Genomic DNA, 25,725 nt, shown 5'->3' with positions numbered 1-25,725 from the left:
TTTGAGCAAGCCCTTCTGTCAAGAATTAGGGAAGAACAGGGTGAGGGGCAAAATCCTGAGCAAGGGAATGTGTTGAAAGGCCCCTCCCTATAGCTCTGTGAGCTCACTGCTGAGTCTTTTTTGGCCCCCAAACGACTGTTCCACCTAGGCCACTTCTTTTTGCCATCCTTACTGGTACTAGAGCCCTACGGCCCTTATTCTGCTCCCTGGCCTCAGCCTTGCCCGTCCTTGGCTGGATAGAGAAGAAGGAACATCCTCAGATTGCAGTCTCTTGTTTTGGCTTTTTCCTGCAATGTCTAAAGCACTGCTGAAAAGCCATTTGTGAGGATGAACCTTGGCTGTATGGCCCCCTGAACCTTGACCTTCTTTTGATCCAGAAAGCAGAGTGATTGGAATGTTCCCCAAAGTGGTATGTGCATATCTATACATGAGTATACTGTGTGAGTGTATAATAATATTTTATGTTTATTGAGCACTTACTAAGGACCATGCTCTGAGTTAAATGCTTTTTTATATTTAATCTAACATATGAGAATTTGTATAAATGTGACTAAGCCAATTTGTGCAGTTACGCTTTTCTGATGTTTTCTGCCCTTACCCTGTACCACTCACAGTCTGGGTGGGGAACTGCTAGACTTTTATTGACCCTCATGCCTCAAAAAATATCTGTACTCTGGCCCTTGTCTATTTGAAGCCCCAGGCCCACAGCTAAGGGTCATGAAAGCCATAGATGAATACCTGTGGACAGGGCTTCCCACCTGGGAGTCCCAACCCCTGGACCTTGGAATAACAAACCACATGAAGCCCGGCCTGTGTATGCTCAGTGGTTGAGCATCGACCCATGCACCAAGAAGTTGCTGGTTTGATTCCCGGTCAGGGCACATGCCCAGATTGTGAGCCAAATCCCCAGTGGGGGGCACCCAGGTGGCAGCTAGTCAATGTTCTCTCTCATTGATGTTTTTATCTCTCTCCCTCTCTGTTCCCCTCTCTCTCTATCTCTATAAATCAATAAAGAAAAAAGAAACCCCCTGAAGATATTTTCTCATTGTTAACTTCTGTTAAGTCTCCTTAGCTCCAGTCACAGAGTCCCAGCATCCCACCCATGTACACCAAGACAAGGGCACAGTACTATAACCACTAACTGTTGTCTGTCCTCTTTGTGTTAGATTTTACTTCTCTGTGTTTTACATGCAAAGGCAAAGGACTTGAGGACTTGGCCCCAACCTGCAGCTGGAATTGTACCATCTCATTATTTCTGGGGCCACAGGTCTCAGACGTTTACTCCTCCCAGCCTGCTGCATAGTGATGGTGGTGTAAAATGTTTTCCACAGTACTGCTCAGGAACTGAGGTTTACTTCCTTTTTCCCTGAAGAGAGCATAGCTTATGGCTCTCTTTCCCAAATCTCTCATTTTCCAGGTCATGAAGACTCGACTTGCTCTCTGATACTCCTTAATCCAGCACCTCTCCTCCTTACAGGACTTCAGCCCTGAAACTGCAGGGCCAGGTAGCCCCGAGCTTCACATTGTTTCCTTGGTAGACTTACGTCCTTCAGCCTCAGCTCCGGGGGCATGGCTCCTCCACAAGTCTGTGCTGCTTAGTAGGAGAGCCAGAATACCCCGGCATTTTTTTTCTGTCGGATCAAGATTTGATTACATCTCCAGGCTTTGGGGGTCAAGGAGAGGATTTAAGATAAAGAAGATGTGTTCATTTACAGCCTTTTAAGTACTTTCATATAATATTCACTCCATGACTGCGAGATTTTGTTTAAACTTTCAGAAATGTGCGGTTTCTGAAACTTCATCTTAATGCCTACATAAGAATCAAAATATGGGCAAGTTTTTTAATATTATCTAATAAAACTTTGGGACAGCTTTCACTTGTTGATACTGTACGTCTGTGTATGTGGAGGTTGGTATTGTGCCACGTTATGTGTGATATTAGGCACAGTACTCAGCCCAAGGACACAGACTAAGCAGAAGGTCTAGGAATCTGAGTCGAGGGGTCCTCACTTATGTCCTTATGATTAGCACAGTTTCCTTCTCAAGCAGCACGTCCAGCTGTAATTATTCACCTGCTGGACTGAGACATGGCCTGAGGGGAGAAATGAGGGGTCACCTTTGGCAGCAGGCAGCCCTGGGTCTGTGGGGGGGACTAGAGGATTCTAGCATGCGTTGCTGGAATATCAGCTTTTTGAGAGGATTAGTCGGCTTTGTTCACTGTGTTCACATAGTAGGTACTAAATAAATGCTGTTGGAAAAGAATAGATTTTCAGTTTTGATACAAGCATGTGCACATATATTATCTTGGTGGAAGAGTAAATCATGGCCATTCACTAATGAGACTCTTCAGTTCCTGACTCAGGGTTCTGCCGGACATGTCTCATAGATACCTACCCTTATCCCCATCAAATCATGTGTCTCTTGAATGAGTGAATGTCCAGATAGGACACATCATCTACCCCAGCTGCACTTACTCTGCCTTTGCGGCCCCCATCTCCACGGGGGCTGCACCATCTGCTTAGCAGGAATTAGATGCTATCCTCGAGTCACCTTTTCTTCCACTTGGCCTAGCTCATTGATGACTGTGTCTTGTCATTTCTTCTGAATTAATAAGTCTGACTCCTTGCACAAGACTCTAAACTCCACTAGGGCAGGGATTATCGTTCACGTTCCCAGCACAGGCTCAAAGTAGGCTCTAGAAAAATATTCATTGAAATACAAGAAAGAATGAGTGAGTAAATGAATACCTTCACTTTCGACGTAGGTTAGAACGATCTCATGTGGTGTTTTATTCTCTAATTTTGCCTCCCTTCAATTCACCTTCTGCTTTTCAGACAGATGGATCCTGTCTTTTGTTTTACATGGTGCTGGGTGACCCGGCCTTACCTCTATCGCTGTATCTTTCTCCATCACACTCTCCGTGGCCCAGCCACCCAGACTGCTTATTCCTCTAAAATACCTGTACACTCCTGCTTCTGGGACTTTGCATGTACTTTTTCCATTTGCTTGGATATCGCCCCTCAACTGACACATTATTTTCTCTGAGAGTCCTTTCCTAGGTGTTCCTGCAGTGTGCTCCCCTGCCACCCAGGCTGTTGTGAGCATCATGTCACCTTCTGATCTTGGGTTAACTTTTCTGTTTTCCCTGATGCCCTGTAACCTTCTCGAGGACAAGGACTCTTCCTTCTTCACATTTATATTCCTTGCTGGCACATTGACAATGTCAGTACATGTTGAGAGAATGAATAAGGGAGAGGTAAAGAAAGTACTTCAAAGCTGGCTTTTTCAGCAATCATGTCTTCTTTGGAACCTATTTTGTGCAACCCTATATATATAGTTGTCAATGGAAGTATTATTTCTCTATAAGGAACTGCACCTCAGAGATAAAGTGTGCTCTAGGAATGTTACTCATTTTCAATGGCTGCTGTAGCAATTTGCCACAAACTTAATGGCTTAAAACAACACACATTTATTATCTTACAATTCTGTGTGTTAGAAGCCCTGCACTGGGCTGAAATCAAGGAGTTGGTAGGAATGTATGCCCTTCTGGAGGATCTGGGGGAGAAGCTGTTTGTTTGCTTTTTTCAGATTTTAGAAGCTGCCCACATTTCTTGACTGATGGACCTTTTCACAACTTTGACCTCTTTGTCTCCCTCTTCCTCTTGTAAGGAGTCTTGTAATTACATTGTTCCCTCCCAGATAATCAAGGATAATATATTTCAGCTCCCTCTGATTAACAACCTTAATTCCATCTGCAACCTTAAGTCTCTTACATATATGGTAACATAATTATAGGCTCCAAGGATTAGGATGTGGACATCTTTGGGGGGTGAAGGAGGGGAGGGTGATTCTGCCTACCACAGAAGGGGGTTTGAATAAGCCTTACAGGTGGGAGGATTCCTCAGTCAGAGTTTGGGGAAAGAATGTTTCAGAGGGAAAGGGCAGCACAAGCACAAACATGATGGGGGTTAAGGCGTGTTTTTGGAACAGCAAGTAGCCCTGAGTAACTAGAGTGGAGTAGAGCAGGGAATGGGGTAAATGAGCAGAAGTCCGGGGGGGGGGGGGGGGGCAGAAAAATAAACGAAGGCCGGAACGGAAGGCCCTGAATGGTAGGCTGAGAAGTTGAAATTCATTGTCTTTACAGTGGGGTATCACTGAAGGCTTTTGAGGAGAAATGTCATGATCTGCTGTGTTTTAGAAAAATAACTTATAGTCATATATAGAGTGGTTATATGCTGGAAGGTTATTGAAAAAGTTCTAGCAGAAGGTAATAAATATGCCAGTGAAAGTGGAGGAAAACAAAATCACAGGCTGTATCAAGATTCCTTGTTTGCAAGCAGCCAGTCTGGGTAGCAGATAGGTATTGGAGGAGGCAGCAGAACTTATTGGAAGCTAGAGGATAGCTCACAGTATGAGAAGAATAGTTAAAGATACAGGTTTCAGGGAGAGTAGGAAGCAGAGCCGCTCTGGGGATTTAGGGAGCCGGAGCAAATGGACAGTTGTCAGGATAAGTTAATATGAAAAGTTTTCAGATCAGGTTTCACTGAGTTCAAGGTCCAGTTTTAGGAGAAAGTACTCTTGGTCCAACTTGTGTCCTGTATATATCACTGAATCGATCACTGCAGCCAAGAAGATGAAGTGTGCTGATTGGCCAGGGACCACATGGCCACCCTTGAAGGGGAAGTGGGCGGATGAATGGCTTCTCCCTAACCTTTGCACTGTGAGCGGAAGAGGGGTTGGCCTCCCAAAGAGAAAACTATCTAGATAAGAGCAGTGAAGAGGTAAAAGGAAATAAAGATGAGTTGAAGATGATTATTTTAAAAAAAGATGGGTTGGAGCCCAAACTGGAAAGAAAATTAAGGCATCAACCAAGATCAAGCACAAAAAGGAGAAAGAAAAGGCTTAGGGTAGGGGTCATGAGTTCAGCTTTGAATGTGGTTGAGGTGCTTTCAGAATGTCCATGTATAATCTACAAGAACAGTAGGAAATTTGGGATTGAGGTCAGAATAAAAGACTTGGTTTGAAGTCACTTTGCTGGGGGTTAGAGGTAAGGACAGTGGGGAAGGATCTGGCTGTGGTCGTCAGCTGGTCTGAATTCTGTCCTAACCATGAATGGTTGTGTTAGAAAGCATTTCATTTTTTCTGTGCTTAATTCTGGATTCAGAGCTTGATGATTTCTCTGGGTTAATAGCATTAAAAAATCTGGTGAGGTTATCTCCCAACTTGATCTTTTATTTTTCTAGCATCTTGGAATCTGCTGCACCCAACCTCTCCGAGCCTGCCTGCTTGTGGTCCTAGGCCCAGCTGGGGCCTGGTTCTGACAGCGAGTGTGAGGCTGACTTCAGTGTGTAGCCAGGCCTCCCAGTGGAAGTGCTCAGGAGGCCGCTGGAATAGTGAGACTGGCTTTGTGTGAAAAGCCAAGAGTAGAGGTCGAGTCTGGGTGTCATCAGTGTAGAGGTGATGGTTTCATCTGTGATGCTGGGTCAGCTTCCTGAGGGCATGACTGTAAGAATGGAGAAATGAGGGTCCTAGGATTGAGCCTCCAAAAAAACCCGTGTTTTAGGAGTTGGAAGGATAAAAATGAGCCGTATTCAGAGATAAGAAGAGTGGTTAAAGAAGTGGAAAGAATACAGATCTCAATAGACCAGAGAGAAGACATTTCAAGGAGACACTGGTCCACAGTACAGAGAAGTCAAGGATGAAATCAAGAATGAAATGTGAAAAAAAGATTTTGGACTTGAGAGTAAAGTGGTCATTGATGATTTTCACAAGTGTTGGTAACATGATGCCATGGAAGCCAGATTTCAGGGAGGTGGGAGAAAATGGCTGGTGAGGAAACGGGGACCAGTCCAACAAACGAGCACTTAGTGTTCCTGGCACTGTGCCTGTCCAGTTGTACAGTTACCACTGACTTCCAGGAGTCAGCCAAGGTGCGACAACAGGGAGTCTATGAGAGTGTTCACTGTGATACATTCAGAAGATGTAAAGTGGGCCATGGTTAATTGCCTAATGCATGTCATGGACCAGATCAGTACACTTGTTCAGAAGTGAAAGAGGATGCTTTCGTTTGGAATTCTCTGAGAAAGCTTCTCTTGACTGTTTCTGCTTCTGCTGGCCATCGCTCTTGTAATTAGGGTTCTGATTTTAACACTGGAGGGAGAAACGCTTTTTTCTTTTTTCTGTTGGTCAATTAAGGCTAAAGTTGGTTAGGCTGAGCATAAAAAGGAATGCAGGCTCCTACTGGCTGATTAGAAATATAGACGGCACCTCAGTAGGAGGCTGATTCAGAATGGATCGTTTTTCCTTTGTGAGTGTTACACTGATTTGGAATGCTTTGGGTTTTTAAGAGAAGACCAAGTAGCCTCTGTTAAATTCTGCCACTAGATCAAACTGGTCGCAAAGCAGACAGTTCTCTGTCTTCTTTGTAGGGCCTTGTCTGCCTGAGTGTGATGCAGTGCTTCCTTCTCAAAACAGAATAGTCATACCATTACCCTTGAGCCTCATCTTACTCTTTTTTTTTTTTTCTTTATTGATTTTAGAGAGAGAGGAAGAGAGAAAGAAACATCAACGAGAGTGAACATCGATTGGCCGCCTTCTACATGCCCCCACTGGGGATTTGGCCCACAACCTGGGCATGTGTCCTAACTGGGAATTGAACTGGTGACCTCCTGGTGCATGGGTCGACGCTCAATCACTGAGCCATACTGGCCGGGTGCCTCATCTTATTCTTGCAGACATTTGTCCGGAGCCACCCAGCTAAGTTGGGACTCAAACCTAGGTTTTCTAAACCGTGGAATTTGAGCACTGTGCTTTAAGAACTGCACCGAGTTGCCTGGCCAGTGTGGCTCAGTTGGTTGAACGTCCGTGCACCAGGAGGTCACAGGTTTGATTCTTAGGACACATACCAGCTCCATCCCCAGTAGGGGACGTGCAGCAGGTAGCTGATTAAGGTAATCTCTCTCTTCCACTCCATTCCTCTCTCTCAAATCAATACAAACTCATGAAAAGAAAAGAATTGCACCGAGTGCTTTCAGAAGTCAAGACTTTAGTTTTAGTTAAAGTGCTGACATTAACTAGCAATAGGAATGTAGAATTTCCCCTCTGAGGGTCTCATTTTCCCTAGCGTCTGTGGTCTAGGTAATTGATTTGTCAGAATGACCCAGCTCTGGAATTTTGGAATGTGTGCAGCCTAGTGATTGTAGGGATGGTCTAGTGGCACATTTTCCCCTAGTCAAGACTAATGGTCCAGCACATTTTCTTTTGATGACCTTGCTTCAGGTAGAAGTGGCTTGCAGCGAAGGGAGTAATATTAAGTAACAGCGAAATTGCGTGGAGATGAGCCAATCAGGGAGTGAGGAGCACTGAAAGAACACTGAACTGAGAGCTGAGACATCTGGGGTCTGGTCCCCAGCATTGACATAACTCACCGTGGGACCTTGGGCAGTAACATCTGTTTGGGCCTTAGTTTTCCCATATATAAAATCAGAACATTGAACTAACATGTCTAGTTGCAGGTTATGCTGTTCTAGGATCCAGACAAATCATAGTGATGTTTTATGTTCATTGCCAAGGAGTATTTACCACAAAATGACTGGATTGTCTGATTTCTAAGCAGAGCACAGACTGTGACTTCTGACCAAGAAAAACGGTTGCTGCATCAGCTTCGAGAAATCACTAGGGTCATGGAAAAAGGAGGATTCACTGACAGATCCACTCCAGAGAGAGAAGCTGAGGAGGCCCCTTACATGGAGGACTGGGAAGGTGAACAGTGTCTTCTCTTTTCTTTGTTAGCTGTTAGCCCAGAAAAGATACCTTAAAAAATGTTTTTAAATCATCTTTGTTATTGATTTTGCCCGGGCTGGTTTGGCTTAGCAGTTAAAACATCAGCTCGCAGACCAGAGTGTCCCAGGTTTGGTTCCTGCTACAGGCACGTACCTCGGTTGCAGTTTGTTCCCGGCCCCAGTTGGGGTTGTGTGGATGGCAGCCACTCGATGTGTCTCTCTCACATCAATGTTTCTCTCTCCCTCTCTTCCTCCCTCTCTCCCTCCTGCTCTGTCTGAAGATAAATGCAAAAATGTCCTCAGGTGAGGATAAAAAAAAAAAAATTCACCAATTTTAAGTATATGGTTCGATGAGTTTTGACACGTGTAATTACATCACCGTCATGATACAGAACTTTTCCATCATCTCAGAAAGTCCCCTCCTTCTTTGCAGCTGATGCCCTCCTGGTGAAACAACTGAACTGCTTTCTGTCCCTGTAGTTTTACCTTTCTATAGAGAGGGATTGCATCGCACGTGCTTTTTTGTTTCTGGTTTCTGTGATTTAGCACAGTGCTTTTGAGTTCCATGTATTGAGTATATCAATACTTTTATTTATTTTTTTTACTGGTGAGTCATATTTTGTTTATAGATATACCAAATTTGTTTCTCCGTTTGCTAGTTTAGAAACATTTGGGTTGTGTCCAGCTTTGAGCTGTTATGAATCTAGCTGCAATGAACTTTTGCATACAAGTCTTTGGATATATATGTGTATTTCTTTGGGGTATATACCTAGGAATGAGATTTCTGGGTTTTATGGTAAGTGTGTGTTCACCTGCATTAGATATAGTCAACTGGCTTCCCAAAGTGGCTCTGCCATTTTGCCTTCCCAGCAGTAATGTACGAGAACTGTAGTTGCAGCATCCCTGGTAACACTTGGTATTGTTAGTCTTTCAAACTTTAGCCATTCTAGTGAGTGTATAGTAAGTATTATCTCAACTGTTACTTTAATTTGTATTTCCCTAATGACCAATGTTACACTTTTTTTTTCCATGTGTGCATTTGCCATATATTTTCTTCTACCTTCTTAAAAACACAAGGCTTATTTATAACAGCTTCTTAACAGTCTTGGCTGCTGTTCTTATCAACTGTGTCATTTCTTGGTGTGTTTCTAGTAATTATTTTTCCCTTGTCACGAGCCCTGATTTCCTGCCTTTTTACGTGCCTGGTAAATTTTGATTGGATGATAGGTATTGCAAATTTTACATTGTTGGGTACTGTATTTTGTTTTAGTGCTTTATATAGTATTGGACTTCTTTCTGGCACACAGTTAAATGACCAGAAATCAGTTGGTTTTAGGATTTGTTAGGGTGGGTCCAGAGCAGCCTTTGCTCTGTGGCTAGTTCAGTGCCCCTGGTAAGGCTCCACCCCCTCTGGACTCCACTGAATGCCCACAGGGCCTTTCCTCTGGCCAGTAGCAGTGGGAACCACGCCCAGCTGTGTGTGAGCTCCAGGAACTGTTAGGCCTGATGCTTTCAGTAGTTCTCCTCTTGGCCGTGGGTGGTTCTTTCCCATGCATACACAGATCAGAGCTCAGCTAAAATTCCCTCTGAGGATCTCCAGCGCTCTTTCTCTGCGAGGCTCCTTTCTTTCCAGTATTCTTCCCCATAAATTCTAGCTGCCCCGGCCTCCTTGAACGCTGATCTGTGTTACCAACTCACTGAGACCACTGGGCTGTTTCCCTTTTCTCAGGGAGCATGCTACGCTACCTGTTGGTAATGATTGGAAATTGGTGCCTCGTGCTTTGGTTGATTTTTATAGTTGTTTAATGGGAGGAGTCCCGAGCCTTCCATTATTGCCGGAGCAGAAGTAAGAACCTACATATTTAACAGCAAAATGATTCCAGATATACTAAATAAAGATGGAGGAGAGGAACCTTAAATACTAGAAAAAGTAGTTGCAAATATGTGCTGGCTGTTTAGCAGCAAAGGACTTTTGAGGATAAAAGCAATGCAAGATCCATTCATAATAAAAACTCTCAGAAAATAGGATAGAGGGGAATTTCCTAACTTGATAAAGAAAAGCTGCAAAAACCTAAGCTAACATCTTATTTAATGCTGAAAGACGCATGCTTTCCCCCTAAGGTTGGGAAAAGGCAGGATGTCTTACTCCCCATAGTGCTGAAAGTTTTAAGCAGTGCTGTAAGGCAGGTAAGGGGGGGCGGGGGGGCAAACAGATTAAAGAGGAAGAAATAAAACTGCCCCTCTCTCCTGATTCCATGATTGCCTATGTAGAAAACCCTGAGGAATCTGTTATAAAGTCCTAGAACTTATATGTGAGTCCAGCAAGGTCATAGGATACAAGAAAAACATTCAAAAATCTATTGTATTTATTTCTGTATAGTAGCAATGAATATGTTGACATCAAAATTATTTTTAATCATTCAAGAAAAAGACTTAGGTATAAATGTAGCAAAACGTATAGGATTTGTTGGCTAAAAACTGTACAACACTGATGAGAGAATTCAAAGAAAATCTAAATGAGAAAACAGCTTGTTCATAGATTGGGGGACTCAAGTTAGTACAAATGTCCATTCTTCCCAAATTAACAAACAGGTTTAACACTGTCCCTATCAAAACCCCGGCAAGATGTTTTGTATATACAGACATGATTATTCTAAAATGTATATGGAGAGGCAGAGGAAATAGAATAAACAATTTTTGAAAAGAAAAAATTAGAGGAATCAGTATACCTGATTCCAAGACTTATATAGCTACAGTAGTCAAGAACACGTGGTACTGGTGTAGGAATAGACACAGAGATAAAAGGAATGGAACAGAGAACCCAGAAATAGACCTACACAAATAGGCACAACTGATTTTTTACAAAGGTGCAAAAACAATTCAATGGAGAGAGCCTTTTTAAAAAATGGTGCTGGAGCAATTGGATGTCCATAGCAAAAATAAATAAACCTCAATCTAAGTTCTACATATTATAAAAAAATTAACTAAAGACAGATCATGTGGACATAAATGCAAATTGTAAAACTATAAACCTTTTAGAAAATAATAGAAAGCCCTATTAAGATGATGAAAAGACAAGCTACACATTAGGAGAATATATTTGCAAATCATATATCCAACAAAAGACATACCTAGAATATATAAAGAACTCTCAAAACTCAAAGTAAAAATCTAGGAAATAGGTAAAAGATATAAGCAGACATTTCACAAAGAGGATATACATGGCCAATAAGCACATGAAAAGATGTTCCACATCATTAGCTACTAAGGAAATACAAATTAAAAACACAATGAGATACTACTACACATCTATCAGAATGGCTAAACTAAAAAACAAAAAACAAAAACAGTAACAATGCCAAATGCTGGGGAGGATGTGGAGAAAACAGATTCACTAATACATTGCTGGTGTAGTACACCCACTCTGGAAAGCTAAACATGTTAATAACTATAGAACCTAGCAATTGCACTCCTGGGCATTTATCCCAGAGAAATGAGGACATGTGTTCACATAAAAGTTGTACATGAATATTTATAGCAGCTTTATTTGTAGGAACCCCAAACTAGAAACAACCCAAGTATCCTTACACAGGTGAATGATTAAACTGTGGTGTATTGATACTCTGGTATAATACTCAGTAATAAAAAGTAATGGACTATTAATACATTCAACAACCTGGATGAATTTCCAGATAATTATGCTGAGTGAAAAAAAGCTAATTTCAAACAGTTACATACTGTGTGATTCTATTCATGTAACATTCTTGAAATGGCAAAATTATGGAAATGGAGAACAGTATAGTAGTTGCCAGAAGTTGAGGAGGAAATGGGGGAAGGAGTGGATGTGGCCATAAAAGGGCCACATAAGGGATCTTTGTGTTGTTAAGAATATTCTGTATATTGACTTTGTCAATATTAATATTCTGGTTGTGATATTGTATTATAGTTATGCAAGATGATACCATTGGGAGAAACTGGGTAGAGGGTACATGGGTTTCTGTGTTATTTCTTACAACTACATGTGAATTTATAGTGATCTTAGAATAAAAAGATTAAATTTTAAAAAGCAACTCAAAAAACTGTAAGGGAAAGTGTAGCATGAATACATAAAAGTTTTACATTCTGTAGATCAGAGAATACTAGATGAGAGAACATCACAAAGTTTTAAAATCAATACTAAACTGTAAAAATACTTGTAACAAATATGACTGAAAAGTTATCTTTAACATATAAGAAGTTCTCTAATTTAGAAAACAGTGATATCTCCCTACATAAGCAGTGGACAAAAAAATCTGGTTTCACAATACATGAAAAAGTATTTCAGTCTCACTAGTAACCAAGGAAATGGGTATTGGAATTCCTCTTTCCGCCAAATTGCAGATGTTCATTATATGGCCCTCTTCCCTATAAAGTAAAAACCTTATCACTTCATTTTCTACCTACTTCTTAGGTGTTGTGAAATTTTAGCTACAAGTGATAGTACCTTTTAAAGATATTAGTCTTTTTCTGATTTAAGTATTTAACAATGGCATTACATTTGTATCAGTATTTATTTTACATTGGTAATATTTACTGACTCACTGTTTACCACCTTCTTGTATACAGTGTCATCTTTTGTGAATTAAAATTTTTGATTAATTTTTTTCTTTGTCAGAATACTTCCTTAAGTACCTCCCCCACCTCCATATAGAGTGGTGTACTTTCTGCATACTTGGATATCTGTACACATCATTTTTTTACCTTTATACAAATAATTTGCCAGATACAAAATTATATGATTGTGCCATTTTCCCCTATAGGCCTAAAAATATTATTTCATTCTCTACATTCATTTTACGTTGAAAATGAGAAATCTTATCTGAGTCAGATTCTTTCTCAGTGGGCATCCTGTTTTTGGTTAGTTAGTCTGTTTTCTCTCTGGAAGTTTGTACTTTTATACTTAAATATTTAAACTTGGGCAGGTTCATTGGCGTATGTCTGAGTGTGTAGGAATGTGTGGATTTTTTCAGAGTATTTTTACCTAGCATGTCGTGAATCTTTTCCAGCTGAAGACTCGAGTCTTTCAGCTGAAGCATGTTTTCTTTCATCACCCCCTTGGTTGTTGCCTCCACTCTCTGCTCTGCCCTCTCCCTCTGGAATCCCAGTGGTGCTAAGATTGGACACCCTAGATCCGTCTTTCTGCAGTGTATCTTCTCAGAATTTCTGTTTCTATGGCCTGTTTACCTTTGTCCTAGAAGTCCTCCCCTTACTTGGTCTTCGGATACGCTAATTTGGGTTTTAGCCATGCCCACTTCAATCTGCTGCTTTTTTCCTCTATTAAGTTTAAAAGTTGTGTGTGTTTCTTTCTTTGTAATTATGACTTTCTAATAGGTCTGTCTTATTTCCTTTTTGTTCCCTTTTTTATAGTGAAGCCTAGTTGGTTTTATCAGTACATTATCCTCTGAATATGACTGGCAATATCCATTTAAAGTTGACTGACATGAACCTGTTTCCTACGTTGACTGTTTGGTTCCCCTGTTTTGAACTGCTGATTTCCTCACGGGACCAGCACTCGGTTTGTTGCTTGCTCATGTTTGTAGTGAAGGTCTTAAGGGACCAGTAATGCTGGGTGACACAGGCCGACTCAGCAGTTGTGGCAGTCACTACTCGATTTTCCTCAGCAGGCCTCGCCCTCTTAAACCACAGCATATGGCCGTGGAAGTCCCAGGTAAGCTTTGCTCTTGGGTGGGAAGAAGGAACATGCCAGGAAATGGACTTCTCTGAAGCATTCAGTGCTTGGGAGCTGAGTAGCAAGTAAGCTTCCCCAGCGCCTGCCGTGGACCAAGGAGGTGGTGAGGGCCTTGGGTGCTGAGCTCCACTGTACCCAGCATTCCGGAAGCTGGACACTGAGAAACTGTCATGATGGTGAGGACGTAACAGGATGGACAGGTTTTTATGTCACTGGTAGAACTAAAAATGTATATCATTCTTCTGGAAAGCAGTTTGGTAGAGTGTGAAAAAATGAAAAGGCTTTTAAAATCCTTTCCCTTTGGTCTAGTTTTCATATTTCTAGAAATGTACCTTAAAGAAACAGGGAAGTAGACATGGATTTATATTAGAGATCTTAACTGCTGTATTACTATAATAAGGGAAAATTGGAAAGAATCTAAATGTCTTACAGAAGAGGCAGGATAAATCAAATCAGTTATGTACCTGTGTGATGGAATATTTCGCAGCCAACTTTAAAATGCCTAATGACATGGAGAAATGCTCATCATGTTGAATGAAAAAATTTAGGGTATAACATTTTATGTACAGTGTGATGCTTCATTATTTAAAAAAAAAAAAAATGTATATAGCCCGGCCAGTGTGGCTCAGTGGTTGAGTATCAACCCATGCACCAAGAGGTCACTGGTTCGATTCCCAGTCAGGGCACATGCCCAGGTGTGGGCCTGATCCCCAGTGGGGGGCATGTAGGAGGCGGCCATTCGATGTTCTCTCTCATCGATGTTTCTCTCTCTCTCCCTCTCCCTCTCTAAAATCAATAAAGAAAAAAATATTAAAGATAATCAGTGTTAAAAATGTATATATACACATACATACATACATACATAACACTTATATATGATAAAAAGGCAGAAGTAATACAACAAATTATTAATGGTGGGATTCTAGATGTTTTCTTTCCCAAACTTGTATTTTTCAAATGCTCCACCACGAATCTCTATGACTTTTATAATCAGAAAACAGACGGTAAATCTAAAAAAATCTCTCTCCCCACTCACTGAACACTGCACCAAAAAGAAACCCTGCTTTTCAGAAATCATAGGCCAGAAGTGGTTTGTCAGGGCCGACTGCGATCACTGTGATGGGCACGGGGTGCTGAACCCCCAGCTCTCCCTCCACGTGTGCAGCAGGGCCTGTGATCCCGCTCGGCCCCTCTGCTGCTCAGGCTCCACTCCCACAGATTCATTCATTCCATTTCATTCTTTAATTTGGCAATGTATTCTCTCTCCTCATTATGGGAGCTGGAGTTCAGTACCAGTATTACTCATTTTGTTTACCAGTTGTTGTTTCCTTTGTTCTGTTTTGTGAAGACAGAGAAGCCCACAGTGGGAATTCTGTCTTCTGGAAATGCAGTGCTGTCCTTGGGGATCTTGGGCCCCTTCCCCAAAGGGAAAGCACTCGCTGACACTTGCAAGCCATTCCGTTGTTTTGATTGGTAGAAGGCTTCATGGTGTGTTTTTCAGAGTTTAGCATTCCTTTCCCCACCCCCCCACCCCCCACCCCCACCCCCACCCCCCAGGCAGATTTGGAAATGGTTCCAAATAGAAATGATAAATATTATCCTTGAGCTATGCTCTCTCCATCTGGTGCTTCTTGCTTTTTTTTTTTTTTAACTGAAGGCTCCTGTTGTTTGTTTAATCTTCATCATGCTTGCAGAGTGTGAGACTTGCACTGTGGCCAAGCACCCTGCATTTAAGAAGGGATTTTCTTCTGAAGGGGTTTGTATTTCAAAGAGCCCTGGGATAGTCAGCCAGACTGCTTAAGAATTTACTCAAGTGAAACTGTAGAGCTGTTCATCATCTGAGAGATTTCTTGAATGGATTTGCTGGGATGGGATGGATGGCTGCCGCCTGAGAAGCCTCTCTGAGCCTGGTCCTTCATTGTAGGAGACAGTCTTTGTAAGACTTTGTGCACTTTTTTCTCTAGGTTACCCTGAGGAGACTTATCCAATTTATGACCTTTCAGATTGCATCAGGCGTAGGCAAGAAACTGTCCTGGTGGATTACCCGGACCCAGAAGAGCCCTCTGCTGAAGAAATAGCTGAAATGATGGGGGTGCTAGAAGGAGGATCTGACCTTTCGGGCTGGGAAATGCCCACTGGCTGCAGATCCCAGGAAGATAATTCTGTTACCTCATGTGACCCAGAGCCAGGAACGTGTTCCTGCCATCTCCCTGACGAGGAGGATCCCGCTGTCTCGGCAGAGAATGCTGGGCTCATTGCTGACGGTTACAGTGAGCTGGAGGAAACCACCAGAGAAGAGTGGCCCCAGGACTCCGGAGATGAAGGTTTGGGCGTCAGCGCCGACCCAGCGTGTGCAGGTGGCGCACTGAGGAAGCGGAGTCCCCAGGGTTCAGAGTGAAAACAGCCAGTCTGGTGAAGTATCCATTACTCAATCCCAAGGTGACCTTTCTCAGGTTTCATCCTTGGCCCTGTGCCCTGTACTTCATTTTCTGTGTTTAAATGTCATAGCCAGTCAGGTCACTACCATGGATATCATGTATCCTCCCTGGTGCTCACATACCTGTCACCTTGTAAAACATCATAGAGATTGGTAGGAACACAAGACGGCTTCGCTCTCTCTCTTCCTGCCTTTCCTCCACCCGGGCATTGAGCCCCTGAGGGAGTGTTTGCTCTGTCGTAATTACAGGTGGGACCACTCAAGGGCAGAGGTCTGACTCCTCACGCTGGGAATAGCAGATGGTTTACCTGTGAAGGAACACCAGCTTACTCATGGTGAGAACTTAAGGTTGCAAGAGTGAAGATTTCAGTCCAGATGCATTATTCTCTGGGCCTTGAGCAGGTTAGTGGTCCCCTGGGTTCAAGAAGAGAACATTTTTGTTTTGGGGGATGCTGGGGCCAGAGCAGGGCAGGATTGCTGTCTGAGCCGAAGCCCCTTCCTGACAACATGGCCAAAAGACTCCCACCGACCTGGAAATGAGCCCAGAGTCCTGCGGGGAGTTTCGTTCTGCCATAGCCTTCATCTAGATCTAGCTTCCTTTATCCTTGTTCTGCTTTACAGCTGCCAGACCCAGAACACCTGTGTGCCTCTGGGCCTCAGCGGCTGCAGGAATCTTAGGTAGAGACTTTAGTCCTTGCCCTGCAGAGCCAAGGTGGGGGCTGCAGGAAGGCCTGTCCAAGCGCACTGGTCCTGCCACAGGGTGCTCAGAGGCCAGGGAGCCAGTGAGGGGCGCGGGCCGAGCACTTAGGGACAGCGTGGCCTTGAAGCTGTTTCTGAATGTTGTGCCCTCTGGGGAGTTTGTCTTCACAGCCACGTGAATTGAAACAGAAATGAGGACTGAACTTGCAGACAAAGTGCCAGCACAGCAGGGAAGCTGCAGGGAGTGTCTGTTGGGACAGCCAGTGAGGCAGTGCCAGGGGAGAGACCCTCTGTCTGTCTGTATTCAGGCATCTGGGTCTTCCCACAGAGCTGGGGGAGTGGGCTCGGACAGGGAGGATTTCGACAGAACTACAAGCCTGACCTCTAGGCTGCCATCTGCCTTCGTGAGACAAGATGGCACCCAGCTATTGTGCCAGTAAGGGTGAGTGCACCGTTACAGTAGGGCTGGAGAGTTTAAAGAGGACGCTTCCCGAGGACGTTCTCAGTCACGAAATGCGGAAGACCTGAAAATTAAATTATGTAAAGGTAAATATAGCTTTTAGAGTTTCCCTGTTCCTGGTACAAGATACCAAGAAAGTACTTTAAATCACACATATGAGCATACAGACGGAGTCAGACGGTGTCAAACGGTATGGGACCATCTTAAGATACAATGTCCATTACTTCTCAACATTTGTTAGTTAATGAACTACAGAGAAGTCTTAAAGATTGAGTCTATAGAAAGTACGTTATGTCTGTGTGTGGAACAGTTGATTCACTTATAACAAATGCAGTTTAAAATGTACTGAAAACAATCTAGATGTAATGCTAAAGATGAAAAATAATGTAGGAGCTCTTTAGTGTTTCAATAAATGGTTTTCCATATTATTCCTCTCCCTTCACAATGAGGGGATGCTTTAGGAGGAGAGTCCTGGTCCCTGAATCACATTTCTTTTCTGCATTAGGATATGATTCCCTTATTAGAGATACATGTTTCCTTCTAGCTTATTCATTCATTCGGCAGACACTGCTCAGAGCTAGGCAATGGGCACAGAAGACTCAATCCTGCCTTTTAAAAACTCAGTTTGATATGAGAGCCTTATCTATTTTTTAATGAACTATAAACTATAAAAAAGCTAAAGCTCGTGAATTCTGCAGGCAAGGCAGATGTCAGTCATGATTCCATCCCTGCCTGTTCTAACTGTGGAATCTTGTCGGCTCCTTAAACCTTCTGTCTTGGCTTTCTCATCTTAAAGCAGGGGGCAAAGTCCAGGTCTCCCAGGGTGGTCATGAGGATGAAATGACGACATCGGTGTCTGTAAAACACTGGTCTCCTGCACAGTAACCACTCAGCAAGGGGTAGCTATGGTTTTATGCTATAATTGAGATATGGACCCAAATCCAAGAAAAACATCATTTTTGCCAAAGTACCTTCAAGAAACTCTACAGAGCAGGTGGATCCTGAGGCATGCTAAGGACTCCTCCAGGTGGGCAAGGAAGAGAAGGCATTCTTGCAGAGACGTGCTGGAGAAGGCAGTGGAGTGCGGAAGTATTCAGAGGTGCAAGTATTCGGATGAGGCTGCTCTGTAAGTGTTACATAACCAAGCCTTTATTCTGAATGTGTCTTTGGGGGAAGCTGGCCTGAGGAGGCAGTTCCTGCCAGAAGTGCTGGGACCTCATGCTTGCTCCTGCTGCTCCCCTTGACTGTTCATAGAGCAGGAGTGTATTTCAGACCTTGCATGTGCTTCTCAGTTACTTCAGCTTGGCCATTCCTTTTTTGCACTTTCCAGAGTTACTGCATCCTTCAGGGATGACAGTGACGTGAATATACAACCCAGGATGATTGTGTCTCTCTCATTCTCAGAACTGGTGTGGGCTGCAAACTGGGTCACTCCCTGGGCACGAGGCCTGCAGCGGCCTGGGGCACTGTGGCGGGGCACAGCCATACCCCCGGGCACGAGGCCTGCAGCGGCCTGGGGCACTGTGGCGGGGCACAGCCATGCCCCCGGGCACGAGGCCTGCAGCGGCCTGGGGCACTGTGGCGGGGCACAGCCATACCCCCGGGCACGAGGCCTGCAGCGGCCTCGGGCACTGTGGCGGGGCACAGTCATACCTCTGGGGACGAGTGGCTGGCCTAGAAAACAGCTGCAGCACCTGGGCCCGTGCTTGGTAAACCAGGCGGGTGACCCAGCCAGGAAGCACAGGAAAGCACCCCATTAGTGCTAGGCCCAGGGAGCTGTGCTGAGGAGTGGGTGATCACACCACAGATGCCTGAACCAGACATTGGGAATAGGGAGCTTTAATGAACAGTGTGCCGGGAAAATAGGTATAAACCAGGGCTGCCCTAGCCCTGTGGTCACCCTGTCATGGTATGTAAAAAGTTTGTCCTTGACCTGACCAGTAAACAGAAACCTCTCTCCTCCTTCACAATACCCTGCGTGTGCTATTTCCTAGAGGTGGAGCCGAGCTGGGTTCAGGCAGGAAATGCGCTTGGCTGCAGAGTAACTCCAAAGGAAATAAACCAGTCCTCCTCCTACATTCTTAAGTCCCCTCTACTCAGCACATGAAGTATCCATGACATTTCCTTCCCCCTTTTCTTAGATTATTCCTTCTCTGAGCCGTCTCCTCACGTGAATTTGGAGGAGTCCCCCTTGCAAGGCTGGCTGTCCAGGTCTCATGACTGCACCCTCACTGCAGCCCTGGGCTCTTACACTTGACACCGTCCACGGCCGTGGTGACCTCCTCCCTCAGGCTCAGACCACTGTCTTTCCTGTCATTTCCAGTCTGGGCCTTTCCACCTTTTTTCCCTTAGCTCGATGACCATTTTTGCTCCTAAGGGCCAGGCTCACAGGGGAAACGTCCAATAGCCTCTTCCAGCCTCTGCATGTGGTCCTGCCATCCTTGAGCTTGACGCGCACAGGCCAGAGGGAGGACAGCTGGGACCCTCCTGACCCCTGTGGCTCTTAGGACAGACAGAAGGAATGAATGGTGTGGAAAAAACTTTTAGGTAAAAAACCATGTTTTTTCTCCTTTTATAGGAAAAAGTACACAGTAGTGTTGAAACAGTTCAAGTTTAATTTGTTGATATATGGTCTGTACTTAGACAAACACTTAAGTTATACAACGTACATATGTCAACATGGGAAAATACCAACTCTGTCATTGCACATACCAATAAATAAATACATTTGCTCCAGAATACCAAAGAGTTTATTCAAAAAGTCAATAAAAGCAGTTTTGCAAGTTCCTCTAAAACTCCAGATAGTTCTGAACAAAAATAAAATGTCTGACCACTCCAAAATAGGCAAGACAGCCCTGTGCAAGTAGACATACACATTGTAAGCGTTACGAAGACTGGCTAAGTGATGTTCTCAGCAGAAGTGTCACCCACCCTGACCAAGTCCCGTCATCGCCGGACACAGGAGAAGGCCAGAGTCATGCTCCCTTTTGGAGCCACTCCACATCCCTCTGGGACTCTGATCTCAGCCTCATCTCCAGCTCTGCCTGGACCTTAGGGGTGGGGGGCAGTAGAAGAGGAAAGGGGTGTGACATCTTTTTTAGGAAAGAAAAAGGCACAGTGACAAGCTAGAAAAGGTAGTGATGAAAGCAAGGACCACCTCTCAGCTGCCCTGCTTCCTACTGCAGGCTTGGACGGCACAGCCCCTCACCTTGTAGACGGGAACGCAGACCTGGGAAACCCACGTGGCCTGTTCACGTTCATGTAGCCAGAGTACAGGCGAGGTTTCTAGAAGACCAACTTGCCTAACTTGTTTGCAAAACTCAAAAACCAAACCCGCCCACGCACTTCTGCTGTGCCTCTCCCCTGTATCCTGAGAAGATGAAGTACGAGAGGACAGGAGACCAGTCAGCTCAAACCAGAGCCCATCCTTGGCCTATTCCTGGGGCTGCTGCAGTTCGACAAGCCAGGGTAGGGCCCCGACTTGACCCTGAGTGCAGGGGAGTCAGGCCCACTTGTGCTGGGCGCCACGAGAAGGCTCCGTTCAGCTACCTGAAGAGGTGTGCTAAGGACCACCTGGCAGCCCGAGGTCACACATGTCCTGACTGGGGTGAGGTTCTAGAGGGAGGCCGTGTTCCAGCAGTCAGGGGACTCCGGGAACCCTGCCTAGGAGAGGGCATTTGTGCTTGCAGAACAGCCATGGCTGGCCCAGCATTCCCCCACTGCAAGGAAAGGATGGACTTAGTGTGAAATCATCACTGTTAAATTTAGAGGCAAATGCCCTGCTATTTATAGAGCAGAGAAAGACCTCTCCAGTGTTCTGCCCTTCTGGCACTGAGGGAGGCATCTCGGGCGCTCCCCTCGCCTGCAATGCCACACCCCTGGCTCCCAGCACCTGTGATGGTCTGCCCTGCATGTGCTCCTTCCCAACTAGTGTCGTGATTTTTAAGGCACAGTCACTAGAATATGTTCAAATTCACCCACAAGCATGCAGCACACAGGTTTCTCCAGGTAATGCAGAATGGGAACCAAAAACAACTTCCTCAGACAGTGTCCTAGCCAGGACCTGGGAGCAAGGGCAGGTCCTTCCTCATCGAAGAGCACAGAACTGTACGCACAGAACCCGCAGGGGCATTGCATCCTCATCCCTTCCTGTTCTTTCTCAGAATCATGATCGCAAGAAGAAACCTCAGTTGATCCTTTGCAAGTTGCCCTTTTCCCCAAATACACACAGATACAGAGATGCAGACAGACACAGAGCACCTTGGAGCAAGAAGGAAAGAAAAAGTTGGGAAGTGAACACTGCCACGCTGCAGAACTGTTCTGGGCAGAGGGTGTAGGAATGGGAGTTTGGCCCCAGAAGGACAGAGCCAGGTGCAGTCACAGACGAGGTGCCTAAGGTCCCAGCTGCCCAACACCCAGAGGGACTGCTCATTTTATGGTCAAGTTCCCTGCCCGCCCAGGAACCATCTGGGTGGAGGGTGGAGGGCGAGAACTCGTACCAGGGGAAAGGCCATGGTCAGGAAAACCGCGTCACCAGGAACGGGCTGTAAGAATAGACTGAGGCTGGGTCTTGAGCAGGTGATTCGACTGCTCTTCTTTGTCACTTAAGGCCCAACAGAGGGTTTTGTTGCTGAGCTACACTTTTCCACAGCTGACCCTGTCTCCTGTGCAGGTCTCTGAGGTGACAGGAGCCGGGAGTTTGCCATTGTGCTTCTGGTGTCTCCACTCTGCCACCAGGATCCCCCTCTCACTAGGGCACACCACCAGCCTGTGCTACCTCGTCACAGAGCCAGAGACACAGCCTGGCCAGAAGTTAGAGATCATCTAGTTTCTGTCATCTCAAACGTCAGCAGGTCTCATGTGAGTCAGGTGGGACAGCGGGAGGAAGGGTACCACAGGACATCCTGGGATGCAGACCAGACCTCAAATGGCCCATGGAAAGAGCTGTCTAGAAATGAGACCGTGTCAACAAACCGCAGCACCGGCGAGGCCTGTCCCGGAGATGCCGCAGGTGTGGGCCGCTGGTGCTGGAGCAGGTACCTGGGCTGCGAGGACATGAGAGCGGACTCCATCCCCTCGCTCCGGAGCCCCACTCACATATTAGAGGACTTTTCTTTCCTAAAACATCTGTCTCTACACAGCCTTTCCAAGCACATCTATTTAAATGAGGAACAACGCCTGCTCGCTGCCCACTGGTTTCTGAACTCTATCTGGGCAAGTGCCCTCCACCAGGGTAAACGGCAGAAAGGCAAGAGATGAGTGTCCCCACATCCTCTGGGAGAGGAGGACGGGAGGGAGAGGCCAGGCCCGCCCCCACACGTGCCCCCCCACGCACCCACATACAGACATGGGCAGCAGCCTTCCCCGGAGGGGCTCTCCAGACAGTCAGTCCTGAGCCGTCTGACTACAAAAAGCCAGTTGGCTTTCAGAATGGAGCTGCCCAGTCTCCTACGGAAATGGTTTAAACTCTGCCACTGCTCAGTCCCTGGAGTCAGGCCAAGGGGCAGGGGCATCCATTCTAGGCCCCAGAAGGCCGGAAAACCACAGGCAGTGGTTTGGGGGGGATGGTGGAGACAATTCCAGTGAGCTGAAATTCTAGACTCGGCCACCAACCTCCCCAGGTGACCCAGGGCAAGTACCACTTTTTGAGTGATTTGCCTAAGGTGACAAAAGTTGTACTACTTGATCTCTAAGGGTTCTGCCACCTCTAATCTCTAGTGATTCTAAGGTACTCCCTGCCCTCCTCACCCTGCCCCATTCCCACCGACGAACCACACGGGGAAGCCTCAGCCACCAGGACCTGGGCTGACTGCAGGAGGGTGAAGCAGCAGCACCTGGGGCTGCAGCCCAGGCACGCCTACCTGTGTGCAGCCCGGGGCTGGGTGCAGGGGCCACTCAGCAGAGAGCTCCGGGGTAGCTGACAGGGCTCCCAGGACAGGAAGCCTGTCCCTGCGCCTCCTGTGGCTGAGCCTGTGTCCTGCAGGCCCCTCCTCCTGGCTTTGAGGGCTGGCCTGCTGCCTCTGCACACGGGAAACCTAGAGCAATCAAATGAGCTGGAATCCTAGGCCACGAGCCAATTCCCACAGCCAGGCCCCTGCAGTCTTGACAAGGTCCTACCACTCACCCTTCCCCAACCCTGGCAACCTCTCCCAGGCCTGGCTGAGACCTTGGGAAGTCTGGGGACTTTCTGCAGTTAAGGGCCAGGCTCGGCTACCCAGCCCTTTGCAGTGGGAAGGTGCTGTGCCCCTCTGTTGGGGAGCCATCGCCCTTGGACTTCTGGGCCGAGTGGGTGGCTGGGCCACAGCAGCCCTGCATTGTGCTTTCTCCCTCTGCCCTTCTCCCTGCCTTCCCAGCTTGGCCAACACAACTGCAGCAGGACACTCACCCACGGAGGGGTGTGGGTCTCGGGCACTGAGCGAACTCGCTGCGGTCCCTTTACACACACTCCACTCCGCTGCCTCAACTGAGGGGCAGAGGGGCCAGTTCCTGGCTGGGCCACGGAGCCCACTGGCAGCCTCAGGTTCATCTGGCAGGAGGCCTATGTACAGGGGTGGCTGTCTCTGCAGGCAGGCGGCTCCGCTCCAGGCTGGGCAACCACAGCGGGCTCAAGGAGGCCTCTATTCACAGGCCAGCTTGCTGTCGAAGCTGGACAGGGCGATGGCGAAGGCCTGCAGGGCGCACAGCGGGTAGTTGTAATCCATGGTGAACACGTCCTCCGCCACGCGGCCAAACTGCATCACGATGTAGTCCGCTGGAACCAGGCACAAGCGTAAGGACGGCAGAGGTGGAGGACAGACAGACACCCAAGCCACAAAAAGGGGGGGGGGGGAGAAGCAGACATGCCAAGGGAATCCCACAGGAGGTAAAACACCAACTGGGAGAAGGAAAGAAGGAGAGCCCCTCCCTAGGATGGTCCCACACCCGCGACAGCCGAGTGCACAGGACCTAGGTCAGGCCTCCCAGTCGCCACGGTTCTTCACATCTAATCTAAGCTGCACAGCCCGTGTCCTCTGCACCGGCCTGTGTGGGCAGGGCCAGCGAGCCAGCCTGAGCGCAGCCCTGGCAGCATGCGGACGGCAACGAGTAAGGGCAGAAACACTCACGGTCGTTGCCGTGGATGACCTGGAAGTTCTTCACGGAGGCCTGTGTGACGCGCCCGTGGAAGTTGAGCACGTAGGACTGTGTGTCGTCGTTCCAGACGGGCGTCTTGTTCTGCAGCTCGATGATGCTCTCCGTGTGCTTGTTCTGCCAGCGTGCCAGCAGCGTCTCATGCTCCTGGGAGAGCAGCCTCACCTGAGCCAGGCCCGGGGCCCTTGGATTTCCCGGACCCCCAGGGCTTCTCACACTGCCCCCTACAGACACACGGCTGGGGTTCTCCCTTTAGAAACTCATGCAGAGGGTGGGGGTAGAAACTCACGTTGCGGGGCCGGATGCAGACTCTCTCGTGAACCATGTTCATGCCTGGGACAATCACAGTCATCTTCCGTGGCCCCTTGAAACCCAGGACGTTTGTCTCCTGGGAAATGGAGAACAGTGGCTGCCTGAGGACTCCACACTGGGAGACCAGGGGGAAGGGAACGGAGATGATGAGCTGGTTCTCACATCTCCACTTGAGCCTCTAACAGGCATCTCTCAAGTGAGCACGTCCAGACTCAAGCTCCTGAATTCTGCCCAAACCTGCTCCCTTTACAGTCCTCTTGGCTTCACTTCGCAGCCACCCGGGCACACCTGGCCCTTCCCTCTTTCACACCTCATCTCCTAAGCCTGATATCAGTTCATGCTGTCAGCTCTACCCTCAAATTACATCAAGAGCCCAGTCAGTCTAACCACCACTGTCTCTCAGACCAGCGGGCTCCTCGTTAGCATCCTGGGCCCTGCCCCTCCTCCGTCACCTGTTCACATCTCAGTGAGTGGTCCTGTTAAGTCACAGGGTTTCCTCCCTGAAGGGCTCACCTCGACCCACAGGCCTGGTCCCTCAGCCCATCACCTCCTCGCCAGGTCCTCCCCTGCACCTGTGCCCTCCCTGCTCCTGGCCCCACGTCAGCCAGGACTCCTGCGCTCACTGTACGGTCCTCTCCCCAACACCCCACACTGGCCCCCACTTCCTTCTGGGTTTGATCCCAGTGCTACCTCAGTGAGGACCTCCTGCCCTCCTTCCTAAAAACTCACACATGCCTGGGTACTTCATAACCCTCTTCCTGTTTTATTTTCTTCATCTTAGCATTTATCAGGAATGTATTTATTTTGTCTATTTTATAGCCTATATCCCCCACTAAGGGTTTAAGTCCCATGAGGGTATAAATGTATGCCTCTCATGTTCATTACTATATTCTCAGTGCCTCAGACAGTACCTGGAACACATTTGAAGTATTTGAAAAGACTTGGGCTGCCTCCCCAAAGTTGGCCAGCAGGTGGCACCATAGGACCATATAAAACAGCCATGGGTTCCCAATTATTTGATCATTTGATGGGGGTACCAATCCCTCATTTTAAAATGAAGTGAAATCACTTGTACTTATATTCCAGTTTGGTCATTTATGAGCTCTGTGACACTGGCAAGTGACCCAGCCTCTGAGTTTCTGTTTCGTCGTCTATAATAAAGAAAATAAGGTCGAGCTCT

General features: G+C 46.6%; 2 protein-coding genes across 5 annotated transcripts in view; one reads left to right on the top strand and one right to left on the bottom strand.

Annotated features, from left to right (window-relative positions):
- RIC3 (RIC3 acetylcholine receptor chaperone) overlaps positions 1-17,492 on the top strand; it is a 56,085-nt gene extending 38,593 nt beyond the window's left edge. For 2 of the 4 annotated variants that reach the window (XM_036260078.1, XM_036260081.1), the window contains 2 exons: positions 7,613-7,761; positions 15,474-17,492. In XM_036260078.1, coding sequence (XP_036115971.1) covers positions 7,613-7,761; positions 15,474-15,907 — 583 coding nt within the window. In that variant the 3' untranslated portion in view covers positions 15,908-17,492. The remainder of the gene's footprint in view (positions 1-7,612; positions 7,762-15,473) is intronic. The other 2 variants (XM_036260079.1, XM_036260080.1) reach the window with 2 other exon arrangements.
- Positions 17,493-21,612: 4,120 nt separating this feature from the next.
- The window catches only part of TUB (TUB bipartite transcription factor), a 63,858-nt gene continuing 59,745 nt past the window's right edge, over positions 21,613-25,725 (bottom strand). The window contains 3 exon segments of the mRNA XM_036259153.1: positions 21,613-23,856; positions 24,209-24,380; positions 24,523-24,621. Of these exon segments, the coding sequence (XP_036115046.1) occupies positions 23,723-23,856; positions 24,209-24,380; positions 24,523-24,621 (405 nt within the window). The 3' untranslated portion in view covers positions 21,613-23,722.

This window comes from Molossus molossus, unplaced genomic scaffold (assembly GCF_014108415.1).
Source record: "Molossus molossus isolate mMolMol1 unplaced genomic scaffold, mMolMol1.p scaffold_m16_p_13, whole genome shotgun sequence".
NCBI classification, from domain to species: Eukaryota; Metazoa; Chordata; class Mammalia; order Chiroptera; family Molossidae; genus Molossus; species Molossus molossus.
Note: the sequence above shows the minus strand (reverse complement) of the source record. Positions and strands in the feature narration are given on the sequence as shown.